At 44.0% G+C, this 21,989-nt stretch overlaps 1 protein-coding gene across 2 annotated transcripts; it reads left to right on the forward strand.

The window, feature by feature from the left end:
• The first annotated feature begins 2,591 nt into the window (after positions 1-2,591).
• Positions 2,592-21,887, forward strand: LOC120060940 (glucocorticoid modulatory element-binding protein 2-like). 2 transcript variants are annotated; one of them, XM_039010383.1, is made up of 9 exons: positions 9,009-10,227; positions 10,846-10,919; positions 13,573-13,697; positions 13,979-14,082; positions 14,506-14,663; positions 14,765-14,839; positions 16,575-16,712; positions 19,778-19,900; positions 20,082-21,887. In XM_039010383.1, exons 1-9 carry the CDS (start codon positions 10,007-10,009, stop codon positions 20,705-20,707), a joined length of 1,644 nt encoding a protein of 547 aa, XP_038866311.1. In that variant the 5' UTR covers positions 9,009-10,006; the 3' UTR covers positions 20,708-21,887. The 2 variants fall into 2 exon arrangements, with proteins under 2 accessions (XP_038866312.1, XP_038866311.1); XM_039010384.1 differs by lacking the exons at positions 9,009-10,227; positions 10,846-10,919 and adding an exon at positions 2,592-2,685.
• Positions 21,888-21,989: the final 102 nt, after the last annotated feature.

Below are 21,989 nucleotides of genomic sequence, written 5' to 3' on the forward strand. Positions count from 1 at the left end.
ATCAATCTTCACAGAATACCCCATAATGACAAAAACAGTTTTTTTTGCAAAAATGGAAATATCACATTTACATAAGTATTCAGACCCTTTACTCATTACTTTGTTGATGCACCTTTGGTAGCGATTACAGCCTTAAGGGGTATGATGCTACAAGCTTGGCACACCTGTATTTGGGGAGTTTCTCCCATTCTTCTCTGCATATCCTATCAAGCTCTGTGAGGTTGTATGGGAAGCGTTGCTGCACAGCTATTTCCAGGTCTCTCCAGGGATGTTCGATCAGGTTCTGGCTGGACCACTCAAGGACATTCAGAGACTTATCCGGAAGCCACTCCTGCCTTGTCTTGGCTCTGTGCTAAGGGTCGTTGTCCTGTTGGAAGGTGAACCTTCGCCCCCAGTCTGAGGTCCTGAATGCTCTGGAGCAGGTTTTCATCAAGGATCTCTCTGTACTTTGCTCCGTTCATCTTTCCCTCGATCCTGACTAGTCTCCCAGTCCCTGCCACTGAAAAACATCCCAGACATGACGCTTGGCATTCAGGCCGTAGAGTTCAATCTTGGTTTCATCAGACCAGAGAATCTTGTTTCTCATGGTCTGAGAGTCCATTAGGTGCCTTTTGGCAAACTCCAAGCGGGCTGTCATGTGCCTTTTACTGAGGAATGGCTTCCGTCTGGCTACTTCACCATAAAGGCTGGATTGGTGGAGTGCTGCAGAGATGGTTGTCCTTCTGGAAGGTTCTTCCATCTCCACAGAGAAACTTTGGTGCTCAATCAAAGTGACCATCGGGTTGTTGGTCACCTCCCTGACCAAGGCCCTTCTCCCCCGATTTCTCAGTTTGGCCAGGCGGCCTGCTCTAGGAAGAGTCTAGGTGGTTCCAAATGTCTTCCATTTAAAAAACTTCTTCAGGCTAGGGTCTATTTTCTCCACTTCCTGTCTGACTGACGTGCCCAAAGTAAACTGCCTGTTACTCAGGCCCAGAAGCCAGGATATTCATATAATTGGTACCATTGGATAGAAAACACTTTGAAGTTTGTAGAAATGTTCAAATAATGTATGAGACTATAACACAATTGACATGGTAGGAGACAATCCAAAGACAAACCAACCAGAAATTGTATTTTTTTGAGATCCCATGCTCTTACAGTGGAAAGCTATTGGGAATATGCAATTCCAGCTCCCAGATTGCAATTCCTATGGCTTTCACTAGATGTCAACAGTCTTTGTTCAAGGTTTCAGGCTTGTTTCTTCCCAAACGAGGAATATTGTGTATTGATGTGTATTGTGTATTGATGATGACTGGAACGAATTGCAAAAATCACTGGAACGAATTGCAAAAATCACTGGAACGAATTGCAAAAATCACTGAAGATGGAGACATATCTCCCTCAATAACTTTAAGCATCAGCTGTCAGAGCAACTTACCGATCATTGCACCTATACATAGCCCATCTGTAAATGGCCCATCCAACTACCTCATCCCCATATTGTTACTTATTTTTTTGCTCCTTTGCACCCCAGTATCTCTACTTGCACATTCATCTTCTGCACATCTATTGCTCGAGTGTTTAATTGCTAAATTGTAATTATTTTGCCACTATGGCCTATTTATTGCCTTGCCTCCCTAATCTTACTACATTTGCACACACTGTATATAGACTTTTCTATTGTGTTATTGACTGTACATTTGTTTAGCCCATGTGTAACTCTGTTGTTTGTGTCGCACTGCTTTGCTCTATCTTGGCCAGGTCGCAGTTATAAATGAGAACTTGTTCTCAACTAGCCTACCTGGTTAAATAAAGGTGAAATAAAATAAATAAAGTGTAATAGCATCCTTCTTTTTTACATTTATTTCAATTTGTGCGATGCTGCAATTTTGCAAATTGTTATTTATTTTTCTTTGATATGGTGCAATAATCAATTATGCTGTTCAGATTGTATTCGTTTTGAATGGTTAGATTTATATGCACTTTGTTTCTATACATTAAAAAGTTATACTTTAAATGCAAATGCTTAATAGCATTTATTTTTCATAACAAACCAATGCATATTTAAATACATTGTGGTTAAGGTAGAGTATGATTTCATTTAATTATAATTGTTTTAACACCAATCATAGTCAAACTATCGCAAACTGTTTGACTTGAAAAAATACAAAACTTTTTTTTTTAAAGAGCCGTTTGGGAGCCAAAAGAGCCGGCTCTTTTTGGAGAGCTGAGGCAAATGAGCCGGCTCACAGAAAAAATCCGGAATGCCCATCACTACGGTGAAGGGCACGTGTGCAATAACTCAATTCGCTCTTCCACCTCTTGTAAACAACGCGATTTTTTTTACTTTGGCAAAGGGTCACGTATACAGAACATATTGCACTCTGTTCGTAACATCTTTTAGATTTGGGAACAGACACATTTATTCAGATCGGACTTTTCTTCGATGAGAAAATCAGCAGAATGTCAGCCCAGTTCAATCTCGCTCCATCTTCTCCCACTGCCGGCCACTGGGATTCCTCTCCTTACCATATTTGGTGGTGAGTGGAACCGTCAACCGGATGCTTCAGCTTTATACATCCGGTGAAACATCTTGCTCTATTTGTGACGTAACCATCCAGTGACCGCGCATAACCTACGCTCGTGAACTTTGAGAAACGTTAGCGTTATTCTTGACCACTACAACAGCAGCCATTTCTGAAAAAGGTAAGACGAGAAAGTTTTACAGTACTATAAAGCAGGCATATATGTGCCCCTGTTGTTAGCAAGCAACTGCTCTTCATGACGCAGCATAACGTAAACACTGGACGCTTCGGTCGGGCCGTCGTAACGTGCTACGTTATTTCATCCCCACGGCGTAGATGGCTGGCGTTGGCTCGCTGTGCGTTAACAGTGAAGCTCAGTTTAAAATGAAATGTCAGTGTATGGTTCTGCTAACTTAGTGAACTATCCAACTAGTGCGTCATAGCACAACAAGTATCTCTGCCTTGTTTGGGCCTGGCTTGACATGCTAAACTTAGCCACCCAACTAGCTTCTTATACCATGAATAATGTTGTAGCTACAGCACAAAAACTGCAATGAGAAGAGCTAACGTTATACGTAACATCTAGTTCAATAGCGTTGATTCCAAATGCCTTAGCTTGTTAGTCAGGCCCTCTACATAATATTCATCCCTAACTAGTGGAAAGCCTTCACAGTAGAGTGGAGTCTAATGATGTTGGTTGATTAGGCCTGGCTCGCAGTCGACGTTCCAATTCATCCCAAAGGTGTTTCATCAAATGTTATTGGTCACATACACATTGTTAGCAGATGATAATGCGAGTGTATCGAAATGCTTGTGCTTCTAGTTCCGACAGTGCAGTAATATCTAACAAGTAATCTAACAATTCCCCAACAACTACCTTATACACACAAATATTAAGGGGTGAATGAGAATATGTACATATATGGATGAGCGATGGCTGTATAAAATACAGTATATACATATGATATGAGTAATGTAAGATATGTAAACATTATTTAAAGTGTCATTGTTTCAAGTGACTAGTGAGCCATTTATTAAAGTGGCCAATGATTGGGTCTCAATGTAGGCAGCAGCCTCTGATTAGTGATTGCTGTTTAGCAGTCTGATGGCCTTGAGATAGAAGCAGTTTTTCAGTCTCTCGGTCCCAGCTTTGATGCACCTTGCCTTCTGGATGGTAGCGGTGTGAACAGGCAGTGGCTCGGGTGGTTGTTATCCTTGATTATCTTTTTGGCCTTCCTGTGACGTTTGGTGCTGTAGGTGTCATGGAGGGCAGGTAGTTTGCCCCCGGTGATGCGTTGTGGTTGAGGTCAGGGCTCTGTGCAATCCAGTCAAGTTCTTCCACACCGATCTCGACCAACCATTTCTCTATGGACCTTGCTATGTCCACGAGAGCATTGTCTTGCTGAAACAGGAAAGGGCCTTCCCCAAAAAGTTGGAAGCACAGAATCGTCTAGAATGTCATTGTATGCTGTAGTGTTAAGTGGCATCCTATGACAGTGTCACATTGATAGTCACTGAGCTCTTCAGTACGGGCCATTCTACTGCCAATGCTTGTCTATGGAGATTGCATGGCTGTGTGGGTTTTTAAAAATGATTTTTTTTACACCTGTCAGCAATGGGTGTGGCTGAAATAGCCAAATCCGCTAATCTGAAGCGGTGTCCACATACTTGTGTGTGTCTACAGTGCATTCCGATAGTATTCACACCCCTTCCCTTTTTTTTACGTTACAGCCGTACATGCTGACCAGACTGCACACGTCGAGTGTGCGAGCATAGTAAAATAAATGTACACAAACGTGTCGTGCAATAATTGCACCCACACTGCGTGCGAGCGTCTGCATAGCCAGGTGCTAAAATAGAACTTGGCAAGTCCTGCCTCTCCCATCTCCTCATTGACACGTGGGTTTTTAGGAGCATATACCATCTCCTCATTGGTTTTTAGAAGCATATACCCACGTGGGTGAATGAAAGATGAACTGAGGTCCACACTCCAGTTGGTGGTGGTAATGCACCTTAAGGTTGGTTGCCAACTGCCAAATAAAGTCAGAAGAAGGAGGAGAGATTACTAGAAAAAACTTTTACCCTTTTATCTGTGGATTAAATGTCGGAGTAGAGGACCTTGTGCATTTCAGGTAAAATAACAACCCAATATTTATATCCCAGGACAACTTAGCTAGCAACAGCAAGCTAGCTATCTAAATTGCCATAAATGTTTAATGCTTTTTGACCTGTCCCAAAATGTTAATAGTTGGTTCAGAGTTTGTTTTGATATTTCAAACTGCTTGTCCTGATCGCGTCTGGTGTGGGGGGGACAAAATCAACATGCGCATGATGGCAGACGTCTGGCGTGCAGTCTGGTCAGAATGTTATTCTAAAATAGATTTAAATAAAATGGCTTTATCAATCTACACACACTACCCCATAATAAAAGTTATTTAGGACATTTTTGCAAATGTATTAAAGATAAAAAACGAATACCTTATTTACAGAAGTATTCAGACCCTGAGCTCACGTGCATCTGGTTTCCATTGATGATCCTTGAGATGTTTCTACAACCTGTTTGGAGTCCACCTGTGGTAAATTCAATTGATTGGACATGATTTGGAAAGTCACACCTGTCTACATAAGGTCCCACAGTTGACAGTGCATGTCAGAGCAAAAACCAAGCCTTGAGGTTGAAGGAGTTGCCCATAGAGCTCCGAGACAGAATTGTGTCGAGGCACAGATCTGGGGAAGGGTACCAAAAAATGTCTGCAACATTGAAGGTCCTCAAGAACACAGTGGCCTCCATCAGAAGTTTGGAACCACCAAGACTCTTCCTAGAGCTGGCTGCCTGGCCAAACTGAGAAATCGGGGGAGAACGGCCTTGCTCAGGGAGGTGACCAAGAACCCGATGGTCACTGACAGCGCTCCAGAGTTCCTCTGTGGCGATGGGAGAACCTTCCAGAAGGACAACTATCTTTGAAGCACACCACCAATCAGGCCTTTATGGTAGTGGCCAGACTGAAGCCACTCTTCAGTAAAAGGCACATGACAGCCCACTTGGAGTTTGCAAAAAGGCTCCTAAAGGACTCAGACCATGAGAAACAAGATTCTCTGGTCTGATGAAACCAAGATTGAACTCTACGGCCTGAATGTCAAGTCTGGAGGAAACCTGGCACCGTTACTTCAGTGAAGCATGGTGATGGCAGCAGCATGCTGTGGGGATGTTGTTCAGTGGCAGGGACCATGAGACTAGTCAGGATCAAGGGAAAGATGAACGTAGCAATGTACCCAGAGATCCTTGATGAAAACGTGCTCCGGACCTCAGACTGGGGCAAAGCTTCACCTTGCAACAGGACAGCAACCTTAAGCACACAGCCAAGACAACGTAGGAGTGGCTTTAGGACAAGTTCCTGAATGTCCTTGAGGGGCCCAGCCAGAGCCCGGACTTGAACCCGATCGAACATGGAGAGACCTGAAAATAGCTGTGCAGCGACGCTCCCTATCCAACCTGACAGAGCTTGAGAGGAATGGGAGAAACTCCTGAAATATGGGTGTGCCAAGCGTGTTGCATCATACCCAAGAAGACTCAAGGCAGTAATCACTGCCAAATGTACTTCAACAACGTACTGAGTAAATGGTCTGAATACTTATGTAAATGTGATATTTCTATATATATACCAGTCAAGTTTGGACACCTACTTATTCAAGGGTTTTTCTTTATTTTGACTATTTTCTACATTGTAGAATAATAGTGAAGACATCAACTATGAAATAACATATGGAATCATGTAGTAACCAAAAAAGTGTTAAACAAATTAAAATGTATTTTTATATTTGAGATTCTTCAAAGTAGCCACCCTTTGCCTTGACTGCTTTGCACACTCTTGGTATTCTCTCAACCAGCTTCATGAGGTAGTCACCTGGAATGCATTTCAATTAACAGGTGTGCCTTGTGAATTTCTGTCCTTAATGCGTTTTGAGCCAATCAGTTGTGTTGTGACAAGGTAGGGGTGGTATACAGAAGATTGACCTATTTGGTAAAAGACAAAGTCCATATTAGGGCAATAACAGCTCACATAAGCAAAGAGAAACAACAGTCCATCATTACTTTAAGACATGAAGGTCAGTCAATCCGGAAATTTCCAAGAACTTTGAAAGTTTCTACAAGTGCAGTCGCAAAAACCATCAAGCTCTATGATAACTGTTTACCAGCCTCAGGAATTGGCCATTAACTGCACCTTTGAAGAATTTATTTGGAATGCAATCTGAGTTCAAGTAACAGACATCTCAACATCAACTGTTCAGAGGAGACTGCGTGAATCAGGCCTTCATGGTTTAATTGCTGCAAGAAACCACTACTAAAGGACACCAATAAGAAGAAGATACTTGCTTGGGCCAAGAAACACGCGCAATGGACATTAGACCGGTGGAAATGTGTCCTTTTGGTCTGAGTCCAAACTTGAGATGTATTTTTTCTTCCAAAAGCTGTCTCTTTGAGAGATGCAGAGTAGGTGAACGGATGATCTCTGCATGTGTGGTTGCCACCGTGAAGCATGGAGGAGGTGGTGTGATGGTGTGGGGGTACTTTGCTGGTGACACTGTCATTGATTTATTTCGAATTCAAGGCACAACCAGCATGGCTACCACAGCATTCTGCAGCAATATGCCATCCCATCTGGTTTGCGCTTAGTCCCACTATCGTTTGTTTTTCAACAATGATAGTGGAATGCTTTTCCAACAGTCTTGAAGGAGTTCCCACATGCTGAACACTTGGCTGTTTTTCCTTCACTCTGTGGTCCAACTCCAGCTCAAACCATCTCAATTGGGTTGAGATCTGGTGATTGTGTAGGCCAGATCATCTGATGCAGTACTCATTACTCTCCTTCTTGGTCAAATAGAATGTACAATGTAGAAAATAGTAAAAAATTAAGAAACCTTTGAAATGAGTAGGTGTGTCAACTTTTGGCTGGTACTGTACATATTTGGGAAACTGAACAGGCATGCAGGTTAAATACAAAAACATTCTACAGGTGAGTGACTGAATTAGTGGATTCAGAATAAATAATGATTTCTGTTTGACCGTGATCCTGGCTCAGTTGACATGCCAGTAAGTGAAATCAAACAGCTGATTGAGCTGTCATGTGACCGAATGCATTCATGGGTCACTACAGAGGAGTTTTGGTTCCTGCCACAAAGGGAATACCCTGCCGTCTCCCTCTGATCATTAATGCCACGTTCAACTGGGAAAATCGAGCTCCGACTGGGGTGGGAAACAGGTTTTGAATGGTCATCCAACTCGTAATTCCAACCCGGGAACTCGGGCCTCTTTCTAGAGCTCTGACTTTCCAACCTGAAGATCAGACGTCATGATTTGACCTCATATTTTTCAGAGTTCCCAGTTGTCTTGAAAGCACTCAGTGCTCTCGTCTGCATTAAAACCAAATATCAATCCAGGTTGGATGTGACAGCAGCGATGGGCTGCGCACTGTCAACCAGGCCCCCTAACTTTGAGTATCTCCGACGCGACATGCATCAAGCACAGCCGTCTCATTAGTAGTGGTGAGATATGATGCATTATGTCAGACTAATTTGCAATTGACTGTCATAGCCCCACTTTTAAAAGTATGCGATGGTGAGTTAAGAGACATACTGTTAGAATGTTTTTCAATTGACTGCCATAGCCCCAAATAAAGTCAATATTGGATCTTAAATAATGGTTGGGGACGTGAGAATGTTCAGATATCAAAATCGGGTCGTGGGCTAGGGCTATCACAGTATTTAAAATAAATTAAACCATTTGACGGTATTTTATGTTTTTGAATATTACAAGTTCTGACTATGCTTTGGGTAGTGCGTGACTCTAGGGTGGCAAGACATACATTCTAGGTGATTTCAATGGGTCTTTCTCCATTCTGATTGTTTGAATAATTTTCAGCATTTCTTCACCTGAGAGCTGATTTAAACAGCATGCTCGTTACACAGGTGCACCTTGTGCTGGGGACAAAAGGCCTCTCTAAAATGTGCAATTTTGTCACACAGTGCTGCAGATGTCTCAAGTTTTGTGCAAGTGTGCAATTGGCATGCTTACTGCAGGAAGGTCCAGAGCTGTTGCCAGAATTGACTGTTCATTTCTCTGCTATAAGCTGCCTCCAATGTCATTTTAGAGAATTTGGCAGTATGTCCAACTGGCCTCACAACCGCAGATCACGTGTATGGCGTCGTGTGAGCGAGCAGTTTGCTGATGTCAAAGTTGTAAACAGAGTGCTCCATTGTGGCGGTTGGGTTATGGTATGGGAAGTCATAAGCTACGAACAATCAACCAATTGTATTTTATTGATGGCAATTTTGAATGCACAGAAATATACCGTGACGAGTTCCTGAGGCCCATTTTTTTATATTTAAATAAATAAAAAAATTGTTTTTAAGGTATCTGTATTCCCAGTCATGTGAAAACTGTAGATTAGGGCCTAATGAATTTATTTCAATTAACTGATTTCCTTATATGAACTGTAACTCAGTCAAATCTTTGAAATTGTTGCATGTTGCATTTTTATATTTTTGTGTGTGTGTGTGTAGCACAACTTTCGATTTCATCCAGTCTCAAAATCAAATGGTTTAGACCATGTGTCAAACTCGTTCCACGGAGGGCCGAGTGCCTGCGGGTTTTCACTCGCTTGTACTTGATTGATTTATTTAGGAACTCAGTCGGAGTCTTAACTTACGAGTTAGAAAAGTAAAATACGCAAATTTGAAATTGGGTTGTGCATTAGCAGTTTCTCTCATGTCATTCACTGACAGTCAGTCAATTAGCCCATGTCAGCAACAATTTATTTATTGCTAAGTTTGTTTAGTTGCCAGCTATATAAGCTTGTTATCATGGCCAAATACTGGGGCCCCCATTTTTATTTTTTTAAACATTTTGTTAGTCGGTCTCACTCATATATCAGACTTGTGAGCAACTGCAGCCGCTCATATTGAGTTCAGGGGACGCACGGCCTACCTCTTGTTGGTCAGCGGAGCGTACAGTGCACAGTTTGACTAGGCTACTGATATTGCCTGGGATTGTTTGCAATGCAAAATGACTTATTGATCAATGACTGTCAGCACAGTTACATGCTCAGTTCGACGCTGAAGGAGAGAATGCATCAGATGGCACAAAAGATTAGGTATTTTTGGATGGTTAAAAGTATGCCTAATATGATCATTATTTTGTGAACTGGTGATTTTTCTGACTGACGCATGCTACATTTTAGATCTGTTCGGAGACTGCAGACAGATGCACTCATATCTTAAAACATTTGAACCAGGGACCGATGCGTATTGGTGAATCGTTACGTCCCTACTAACTAGCGTACATTGCCAAATGGCGGCCCAATCAAAAGTCTGATCAATCACCCCTGAAAGGCCAGTTGGTGGGAACCATAGTGAAGAGACCCAGTACACTTCTGTCAATTACCAATAATAGCCCACCCCATATATCATGCAAGCTAAACCAGCCTAAAAGACATTGAAGGGAGATGTGCTTTGGAATGTCAAATTTCATCATTGGCACAGAACTGTGTCTGTATCACTCAGTGAGACCCCCCCCCCCCCCCCCCCCCCCCCCCATGGCATCATCTGAGGTCAATGTTAATGTGGAGGAGGTGGTAGTCGTGACCACGCCGGATGGAGCAGGGGAGGGCTCGGCTGCAGAGGTGGTGAAGACTGTGCTGGTGGCTACAGAGCTGACCCAGGCAGGGTGAGTGGTGGTACACACACACTGAGATTAAAGTCCCGTGACAGCTTCTTCAGACCAATCAGGGAAGTATTAAAGCCTAAAACAGAGTGAGTTAATTGTGTTTACCATACACACAAACCTCAGTCACTTTGAGTCAGTGATACCCCTTAGTCCTATACCACAGGATGTTGGTGGCACCTTATTTGGGGAGGACGGGCTCATGGTAATGTCTGGAATGGAATGAGTGGAATTGTATCAAATATATTTTTTTATGTGTTTGATACTCCGTTCGCTCTGTTCCAGCCATTATGAGCCGTCCTCCCATTAGCAGCCGCCACTGGCCTATACCTTATGTTACATAAGACTATTTGAGTTTTTCCTCATCAGGTTACATATATTCAAAAGGTTAACCCTAGTGGTGGTAGTAGGTTTGTAATCAAGCATACCACTACCAAAGACGGGCATAGTCGAGTCTTGATAGCCTATGCCCTACTAGGGCATAGTCTAGTCTTTGGTAGTGGTACGCTTGATAGTATCTGTCCCCTCTCATCTGGGGTGCTGCATATTGTCTTTGATTTAACACTCACTGAGCTTTCTCTATGGCTTATTGACTTATTGGAGTTTCTCTATGCCATTCAGGGAGGAACTTCCAGATGGAAGCGTGGAGTCAGAAACCGACGCCACCATCACTGTGACAAAGGAGGCAGTCCTAGGTAAAGTTAACCCATTCACGCAAACTACCTTTAGCGCCTATTGACGATAGTATCTCTTGGCCGGGGAGGTTTAAGATCCCAGACACTTGCTCTAAACATTAACACTCATCACTTGCGGTACGGTTTTGGAAACCGAAGGAACGTATCCTTCATATCAGCAACAATAAATAAAAGGTTTTATTACTACACCTTTTTTATAGGGTTCCCACACTGCCATAGTTCCATGTTGCAGCGCTTGTTTCCGGGAAAACAAATGAAAGACAGTCGACTACCTGTGCTAATTAGCTATCTGTGTCTCCGAACACCTGTGTGTAAACCGAAGACTGACACCACAAACGTGTTGTCACTGAACCACTGTCGGCTGCAACTGTGTTAAAACAGTGTACAGTAAGTGTATATTTCGCATTTGAAATCATTTTGATGTGATATGAAAGCATATGGCTTTGTTCTAGAACCGTACCGAATCAATTCATGTAGTTTTTGGCTGCCAGAGCCAATTCGCCTCTAAACAGAACATGTAAGGGCCTTGGACTATAAGGAATAATGTTTTCCTAATAATGGCCTGAAGGAGCCTAAGGTAAAGTTATATGCTGATCAGGACATTGTCACTGCCATGCGCTTGATGATGAATCTAAACATAACTCTGTGATGTTTGTGACAGACTGTTTAGCGGTATTCATAATAAATAATATCCCCTGTACCAAAGGGCACAGCTAGTTATGCTGTACAAATTCCTCTAACTCACTGCCTGGTCTCTGACCTCCTCCCTATAGGTGGTCTCAATGACAGATGTTTACCTTGTCAGCTCGGGGATTCGATCTTGCAACTTTTCGGTTACTAGTCCAACGCTCTAAATACTAGGCTACCTGCCGCCCCAGCATTCTCACATAGGTGTTCCTTTTGTCCAGGTGAGAAAGGGCAATGTGGAGTGTGATTGAGATTGGGACATCTGTTGGGGCGGTATGCGAGTTGGAGTGGGTCTACGGTGTCCGGGAGGATGCTGTTGATGTAAGGCATGACCAGCCTTTCAAAGCACCGGCTACCGACGTGAGTGCTACGGGGCGGTAAACATTTAGGCAGGTTGCCTTCGTTTTCTTGGGCAAAGGAACTATGGTGGTCTGTAGGTATTGAAGAATCGGTCAGGGAAGCGTCTGGGTTTCCCTTTGTAGTCCATAATAGTTTTGAAGCCCTGCCGCATCCGACGAGCGCCAGAGCTGGTGTAGTAGGTCTCAATCTTAATACTGTATTGCCGCTTTGCTTGTTTGATGGGTTATCTAAGGACATAGCGGGATTTCTTATAAGCATCCGGATTAGTCTCCCGCTCCTTGAAAGCGGCAGCTCTAGCGTTTATCTTGATGCGGATGTTGCCTGTAATCCATGGCTTCTGGTTGGGATATGTACGTACAGTCACTGTGGGGACGAAGTCGTTGATGCACCCATTGATGAAGCCGGTGACTGAGGTGGTATACTCCTCAATGCCATTGGATGAATCCTGGAACATATTCCAGTCTGTGCTAGCAAAACAGTCCTGTAGCCTAGCACCCACGTCATCTGACCACTTCCATATTGAGCGAGTCACTGGTACTTCCTGTTTTAGTTTTTGCTTGTAGGCAAGAATCGGGAGGATAGAATTATGGTCCGATTTGCCAAATGGAGGGCGGGGGAGAGCTTTGTATGCATCTCTGTGTGTGGAGTAAAGGTTTCTGGTTGCAAATGTGACATGCTGGTAGTAGAAATGAGGTAAAACTGATTTAAGTTTGCCTTCATTAAAGTCCCCGGCCACTAGGAGCGCCGCTTCTGGATGTGCATTTTCTTGTTTGCTTATGGCCTTATACAGTTGGTTGAGTGCTGTCTTAGTGCCAGTATCGTTTTTTTTCTGTGGTAAATAGACAGCCACGAATAATATAGATAGTGTGGTCTACAGCTTATCATAAGTTACTCTACCTCAGGTGAGCAATACCTAAAGACTTCTTTAATATTAGACATCGTACACCAGCTGTGATTGACAAAAAGACACACACCCCCACCCCTCGTCTTACCAAACGTAGCTTCTCTGTCTTGCCGGTGCATGGAAAATCCTGCGAGCTCTATATTGTCAGTCATCGTTCAGCCACAACTCTGTGAAACACAAGATATTATGTCCCGTTTTTAGGATAATCTTGATCGTAGGTCATTGATTTTATTTTCCAATGATTGCATGTTGGCCAATAGAACGGATGGCAGTGAGGGTTTACTCGCTCGCCTATGAATTCTCAGAAGGCAACCCGACCTCCGCCCACTTTTTCTCCATCTTTTTTTCCCCATGCAATGGGGATTTGGGGATGGGGATTTGGGCCTGTTCCCGAGAAAGCAGTATATCCTTCATGTCGGACTCGTCAATGGAAAAAGTTTCTTCCAGTTCAAGGGGAGTAATCGCTGTTCTGATATTCAGAAGTTATTTTAGGTCATAAGAGATGGTAGCAGCAAAATGATGTACAAAATAAGTTGCAAAAAAACTAACAAAATAGCACAGTTGTAAAACGTCAGCCATCCCCTCTGGCGCCATTCTACTTCCCTAAACCATCACTTCGTTTTTGTAAAGCGGCTGTGTGCATGTCTTAAATGATCAAATTAATTAAATGCTGGCTTGTAATCTGCCTCTCTGTCTGAGCAGTGAAGCTGTCAGAGGAGATGGATGTGGAAGCTGATTTGGTGTACCCAATCACTTGTGGGGACGTGAAGGGCACCCTGGTCTGGAAGAAGTTTGTTTGCCCTGGCATCAACGTCAAATGTGTCCAAGTATGTCTGATTTAACCCACTTTTTAGCCATTTTAGCCAAGTTCAACTCCGTCTTTCACAGTCCTATCAAATCATCATTTTGAGGTTTATTATCCCCATGATATGCGCACAAAGAAAGGAACCATGGAGGTACCGGGTCATGTTCATTTGGCCCTAAACAAAGGAAAAAAAACAGGCTGAACTTGTCCAATAAGAAACGCTTGTTTTCTTTTACACACCATTTTGCTACGATGTGCACTCATGAATAAGACCGACATCATCAGGGTCATTCTCTGTTCCAGTTCAATGAGCATCTCATCAGTCCCAAGGAATTTGTCTATCTGGCTGGGAAATCTACATTGAAGGACTGGAAGAGAGCCATTCGTGTGAACGGCACTATGATCAGGTCAGTGGCTTCGAAGGGATGCACACTTGGGTTTGCACAAAGAATTTACAATGTGAACCGTATGGTTCTCCATGCAAAGAATTGAGTAGAGTTCTACACTGCCAGTCTGCAAAATGGATGGCCACACGATGGCACTGTAACATAAAATAAATGAAGGGTGCTTCCATGGCACTAGTTTAGTAAGGCCTGGGCCATGTTCAATAGCTACTAAATGAAAGAAACATGTTTCAAATGGGCTGAAACAGGGAAGGGTCTACCTGGACTGAATAAGAAATGCTTATTTTTGCTTTCGGTTGCAAAATGTTTTAAATCGTTTTCCATTGCATCCCCTAATGAACGTGACGCTGCACTTTGTTGGGAGATAAGACTTTCTCTGATGCTGTCTGGCAGCTGATTAATGGTGTATGATATAATTTCCCATAGGAAAATCATGGACTCAGGCGAGTTGGATTTCTACCAGCACTCCAAGGTGTGCTCCAACACCTGCCGCAGTACTAAGATTGACCTGGTGGGGACCAGAGTGTCACTCAGCAGCCAGCAGTCCACCGAATATGTTCCTGTCACTCCTTCCTTATCTGACGGTAAACACACAGACGCACACCGTGATCCACTCACATCCTAGTCTTTGGAAAGAATTGTGTAACATTTGAGGTGTTCAAAACTTACCATGATGTCATTCTAGTGAACGGATCACCGGCCACGTTTCCAACAGAGGTATCATCAGACGACACCACGGAATGGGTCACGGCCATAGGAGGTGAGTTTTAACTGACCACTTTGCTTAGAAATTAGGCTAGATTACTTTAGACGTTCAACGTTCAATACTTAAGACACTCAATCGCGTAATGGCCCCACTGCTTTTCCAATCACATGACAGTGCACTTAGATCTGACAGTTATAAGTGTGATCATGATGTACACTTACTCTCTTAATCAATCTCTTTTTACTGTAGAGGTTTTCAAATCGCTCTTTGGGCACCCGCAGACGTTCCATGTATTTGAACTATTCCGCAGCTAGCCCACGTAATTCAACTTGTCAACCTACACACACACACACACACACACACACATATATATATATATATATATATATATATATATATATATATATATATACATACACACACACACACACACACACACAGAAGTATCTGGATACCCCTTCAAATTAGTGGATTTGGCTAGTTCAGCCACAGTTGTTGCTGACGGGTGTATAAAATTGAGCACACAGCCATGCAATCTCCATAGATAAACATTGGCAGGAGAATGGCCTTACTGAAGAACTGTGACTTTCAACGTGGCACCGTCATAGGATGCCACCTTTCCAACAAGTCAGTTCGTCAAATTCCTGCCCTGCTAGAGCTGCCCGGTCAATTGTTTTGTAATTGTGAAGTGGAAACGTCCAGGAGCAACAACAGCTCAGCCGCGAAATGGTAGGCCACACAGGCTCACAGAACGGGGCCGCAGAGTGCTGTCCTCAGTTGCAACACTCACTACCGAGTTCCAAACTTCCTGTCACAATAACTGTTCATCGGGAGCTTCATGAAATGGGTTTCCATGGCCGAGCAGCCTCACACAAGCTAAAGATCACCATGCGCAATGCCAAGCGTCGGCTGGAGTTGTGTAAAGCGCGCCGACATTAGACTCTGGAGCAGTGGAAACGTGTTCCCTGGCAGTCCGACGGACGAATATGGGTTTGGCGGATGCCTGGAGAACACTACCTTCCCCAATTTTATAGTGCTAACTGTAACGTTTGGTGGAGGAGGAATAATGGTCTGGTGCTGTTTTTCATGGTTCAGGCTAGGCCCCTTAGTTACAGTGAAGGGAAATCTTAACGCTACAACATAGTGATATAGATTATTCTATGCATCCAATTTTGTGGCAACAGTTTGGGGAAGGCCCTTTCCTTTTTCAGCAACACAATGTCCCTGTGCACAAAATGAGGTCCATACAGAAATGGTTTGTTGAGATCGGTTTGGAAGAACTTGAGAGCCCTGACCTCAACCACATCGAACACCTTTGGGATGAATTAGAACGCCGACTGCGAGCCAGGCATAATTGCCCAACATCAGTGCCCAACCTCACTAATGCTCTTGTGACTGAATGGAAGGAAGTCCACCGCAGCAATGTTCCAACATCTAGTGGAAGAGCGGAGGCTTTTATAACAGCAAAGGGGGGGACCAACTCCATATTAATGCCCATGATTATGGAATAAGATGTTCGACCAGCAGGTGTCCACATTCTTTTGGTCATGTAGTGTATCATCAAGTCCTTGAATAGATACATCAGGTGAGCTCGTTCAGGGCTACAACAAAATTGTGAAACTTCTGGGAGTCCCCAGGGAGAGGTTTGAAAACCACTGATTTACTAGAAAGTCACAACTCTGGCAATCCGGCATAAACCGTGTTTTATCTAACTCTGAATATCTCTTTCAGAGTATTTAGTACGTTGTTTAGAAGCGACTTTCTGGTGTGTGTGTGTGCTTTGTTCCAGAGGATTCTGTGACCTTCTGGAGGGGTCTGAAGGAGGCTGGGTTGCTGGAGGAAGTGGTGGAGGACTTCCAGAAGGAGATTCAAAAGGTGCTAAAGGGAATGCAGGAGCGCATCACCGAGCCTCCCCTGCAGGTCAACGGTCAGTGGGGCTTCTCTCAATTAAATGATCTCTCTGTGTGTGTGTGTGTGTGTGTGTGTGTGTGTGTGTGTGTGTGTGTGTGGATAATATAAGATGGCGCCGAAGAACATGGCTGACGTTTTACATTCTCCCAACCAATTGTGCAATTTTTTGTATTTTTTTTCCGTTTTGTATAACTTATTTTGTACTTATTGTGTACATAATGTTGCTGCTACCGTCTCTTGAAAATAACTTCTGGAGGAGCAGATTTCTGGGTGTGGTAGAATAGATTCAAGGCATAATGTACAGACAAGGGTATGGTAGGATGTGAGTACAGTGGAGGTAAACCTAGGCATTGAGTGATGACGAGAGAGGTTGCATCTCTGGCGGCACCAGTTAAGCCAGGTGAGGTCACCACATGTGTGGGGGGTGGAATAAAAGGGCTATCTAAGGCATATTGGGAAGGGCTTGGGGCTCTACAGTGAAATAAGACAATCACTAACCAAAACAGCAATAGACAAGGCATATTGACATTAGGGAGAGGCATGTGTAGCCGAGTGATCATAGGGTCCAATGAGTAGCACAAGATGAGTCATGGAGCCAATTCCGTAGTTGCTGTTACGCTCGGCGAGCTGGAGACACGGCGATTCAGACAGCTAGAGGGCCGGGGTTAGCAGATGGGCATCCGGCGACATCGCAATGGAAGAGCCTGTTGAGACCACCTCGGACGGTTACGTCGGCAGACCAGTCGTGATGGATCAGCGGGGCTCTGTGTCGGCAGTAAAGGGTCCAGGCCAATTGGCAAAATAAGTATTGTAGCCCAAGAATTGGCTGGTGGACCTCTTTGGCTAGCCGGGAGATGGGCCTAGCTCCAGGCTAGCTCCAGGCTAACTGGTGCTTGCTTCGGGACAGAGACGTTAGCCAGGAGTAGTCACTCGGATAGCAGCTAGCTAGCTGCGATGATCCGGTGTAAAGGTTCAGAGCTGGTGGTAGGAATCCGGAAATGTTGTGGAGAAAAAGCAGTCCGATGTGCTCTGGGCTGATATCGCGCTGTGCAGACTGTCAGGAATTGACTGGGTTGAGGCTGGCTGATGTCCGAGTTAACGGTGAGGACCGCTAGCAGTGGCTAAATGACTACTAGCTAGTTAGCTGGCTAGCTTCTGAAGGGGGTTCCGGTTCTAAAGTATAAAAATAGCAGATCCGTACCAAATTGGGTGAGGCGGGTTGCAGGAGAGTATATTCAGTCCGTAGATGGAAAGTGAGATTTAAAATATATATATGAAGAAAACGACATATACAGGACGGGACAAGACAAAAACACACGTCCGACTGCTACGCCATCTTGGGAAAAACCTGTTAGTGAGCATTTCTCCTTTGTCGAGATAATTGATCCACCTGACAGGTGTGGCATATCAAGAAGCTGTTTAAACAGCATGATCATTACACAGGTGCACCTTGTGCTAGAGAAAATAAAAGGCCACTCTAAAATGTGCAGTTTTGTCAACACAATGTCACAGATGTCTCAAGTTTTGAGGGAGCATGCCAATTGCACGCTGACTACAGGAATGTCCACCAGAGATGTTGCCAGATAATGGAATGTTCATTTCTCAACCATAAGCCACCTCCAACATTGTTTTAGAGAATTTAGCAGTAAGTCCAACCAGCCTCAAAACCTCAGAACACATGTAACCATACCAGCCCAGGACCTCCACATTCGGCGGGATCATCTGAGACCAGCCACCCGGACAGCTGATGAAACTGTGGGTTTGCACAACTGTAGAATTTCTGCACAAACTGTCAGGGTCTTGAACTGACTGCAGTTTGGTGTCGTAACCGACTTCAATAGGCAAATGCTCACCTTCTATGGCCCCTGGCACGCCAGATGAATCCTGGTTTCAACTGTAGCGGGCAGATGACAGTGTTGATGGTGTCGTGTGGGCGAGACGTTTTCTGATAACGTGACGAGATCCTGAGGCTCATTGTCATGCCATTCATCCCCCGCCATCACCTCATGTTTCAGCATGATAATGCACGGCCACATGTCGCAAGGATCTGTACACAATTCCGGGAAGCAGAAAATGTCAGTTGTTCCACGACCTGCATACTCACCAGACATGTCACTCATTGAGTATGTTTGGGATGCTCTGCATCGATGTGTACGACAGCGTGTTCCAGTTCCCGCCAATATCCAGCAACTTCGCACAGCCATTTGAAGAAGAATGGGACAACATTCCACAGGCCACATTTGAAGGGGTGTCCACAAACTTTTGTGTATACAGTGCATTTGGAAAGTATTCAGACCCCTTGACTTTTTCCACATTTTAAGCTACAGCCTTATTCTAAAATGGATTATTTTTCTATACAATACCTCATAATGATAAAACGAAAACCAGTTGTTTTTTATGTTTGCAAATGTATTAAAAATAAAAAACACTTTATTTACATAAGTCAAATTGAAATTGAGCTCAGGTGCATCCCGTTTCCATTTATCCTTGTTTCTATATATGTATTTTTCGTTTTTGGTACCCCTTTTTTCTCTCCAATTTTGTCGAGAGCCATGCGTCATCCGAAACATGGCTCTGCCAAGCCGTACTGCTTCTTTACACAGTGCTCACTTAACCCGGAAGCCAGCCACACATCTTTGGGCACCGCCAACGACAATGAGTAACAGGCCATTTACTTTGGGCACTTCAGTCAGGTGGAAATTCTGAGAAAAGGACCCTAGCCCAAACAAGTCCCTTAAAGCATGATTTGATGGTCATTACTTTTTTTTTTACGTGAAAGGATGGGTTAACTTGGCCCCACAGATAATTGATCTGCGATCGACCTTAAGTTTCAGTCATGGGATTTTTGTTTTAACCCCTGGGAGGGTCTTATAATAACACAAAATAAACAAAGGTGGTTCTGCTTGTATGTCATGTCCTAAAACAACATTTAAACTTGAACAAGGACTTTGTTCAGAAATGTTTCCCCCATTCGTTGAATATAGTCATGTGGGATCTGTTTCTCTGCTGTCCTAATGCCATTCTCACTTCAATCCTGTCTTTTCATGTTCCTACTCTCTGTGTTGGACTATGTCTTCTCAGATGCTGTGCTGCTGAACAATATAGTGCAGAACTTCGGCATGCTCGACTTGGTTAAGAAGGTGCTAGCCAGTCACAAGAGCCAGATGGACCGACATAGGGAGCAGTATTCACGCAGTCTTGTCGGTGAGTTAAATTCTCACAATAACATTCTTCGTTATTTTGTCTTTGAGCCCTTTGTGTTATGAGGATTTCCTAGATGTCACTATTTTCGTTGCAGCTGGCTTAGAAGCAGCTCCTTTTGCAAATAATGTGAAATGTTACTGTTTTGCGTTGTGTATGAAGTTTGGCCCGTCTTTTTCCGTAGCTCTGGAGCAGCAGTGTGACGAGCACAGGAAACGTGCCAAGGAGTTAAAGAGCAAATCCCAACACCTCAACAACGTCCTCATGACCCTAACTCCCGTGGCCGTGCCGTCCACGCCCAAACGCCCACGCCTCACCCGCGCTGTCTCGGGCCCTGCCGTTATGTCCAGTGCCCCCACCCAGATCACCCTGCCCCTCACCCAGCTGGCAGGCCTGCCTGCTGGGTGCAAAGTGCTCTCGGTGGGGGGAGCCGGTGCCAGCCAGCAGACCTACACGGTGCTGACCTCCCCCACGGGCGAGCTGGGGCCAGATGCCTCCAATTTGACGGTACTCTCCACGGCCGCCGCCGTTCAGGAGGGCGCACCCGCCACCTCAGCCTTCGTCAAGATGGTCAGCCCAGGCTACCAGCTGATCACGCTGCCTGCCGCGTTGAGCACCCAGCTACAGAGCCTGGCTGGGGGCACGGCCCAGGGCACCACTACCATGGTGGCAGTGCCTATGGGTAACAACGCACTGCAGAGTACGGCGGCAGTGGTCACAGAGTTGGGGAGACGGGTGGAAGTTCATGTGCAGGAGGGTGTGGCACCAGAGACTGAGGAGCAGGAGGCGAAGGAGACGGTGGAGAGTTAGAGAGATGTACTCCTATAGTGTTAAAAACTCGTCAGGGACTTGAGGCCCTGTTTGTCCTCACTGGTTTGGAGGGCAAGTACTGGAACCAGTGCCTAGGTCTAGTGGTGTTGAACTATGAAGGACCCATATCAGTAAAGATTACTTCAAATGTATAACTACATGCACTGCTCATTTTACTCAAAGCACCTGTGTGTGTGTGTGTGTGTGTGTGTGTGTGTGTGTGTGTGTGTGTGTGTGTGTGTGTGTGTGTGTGTGTGTGTGTGTGTGTGTGTGTGTGTGTGTGTGTGTGTGTGTGTGTGTGTGTGTGTGTGTGTGTGTGTAGAGGTGAAAATGTCTGAGCAGAATTGAGTTTGGAATTCAAAACAGTGTATATTTTTATAACCATGCAAGTAGATGCCGACTCTGCTCAAAAGCCATTTTCTTAGTTCTTCTCAGGTGTCCATTTTCACTGGGGTGTGGGTGCCATGTTCACATTATCTCTTTACATTGTGCTAAAAATGTAAATTCTACAGTGCTCATCTTTCAACATCAGAATGGTTTTCCATTTCAACATTTAATAACTGTATAACTTTTTGTTGAATATTACAATGCATTTTATTATATAGTTCATATTTTTGAACAAATGAGAAGTGAACAAACTGGTGGTTTTGTTGAACTTGTCAGTGTACTCTGTAAATTAATTGTATAAATTCTTTAATCTAGCCATTACTGGAAAACTTTAAGTATTTGGCATTTCTTTTTATTTCTAAACCAGTTGTTCAATTCATCATGAAATCAATACTTTTAATAGCTTTGTGTAACATTTCTTCTGACCAGAGAAGGCGTTGAGTTCTGAATTTCACCAGTCTTCTCATTAACTTCAATGACATGGATCATGAAAGGGCAAATCAAACGCATACTATATACATTTTACGGACGCAGTATATTTAAGCAATAAGGCCCGAGGAGGAGTGGTATATGGCCAATATACCACATCTAAGGGCTGTTCTTAAGCACAACAAAACGCGGAGTGCCTGGACACAGTCCTTAGCCGTATATTGGCCATATATCACAAACCCTCGAGGTACCTTATTGTAATTTGAGCTGTAAAAATAAATGTTTTGTCATACCCGTGGTATACGGTTTGATATACCACGGCTGTCAACGAATCAGCATTCAGTGCTCGAACCACCCAGTTTAGAATTTACAATAGTTATCTTTTGTTTATTTTTAGTCCCATCCTTCAGCTCCCCTCAACCCCTCCCATCTATCTCTGAAGACCATCCAGTTGTGATTTCTATTT

The sequence above is a fragment of the Salvelinus namaycush genome, chromosome 16, assembly GCF_016432855.1.
Source record: "Salvelinus namaycush isolate Seneca chromosome 16, SaNama_1.0, whole genome shotgun sequence".
NCBI lineage: Eukaryota > Metazoa > Chordata > Actinopteri > Salmoniformes > Salmonidae > Salvelinus > Salvelinus namaycush.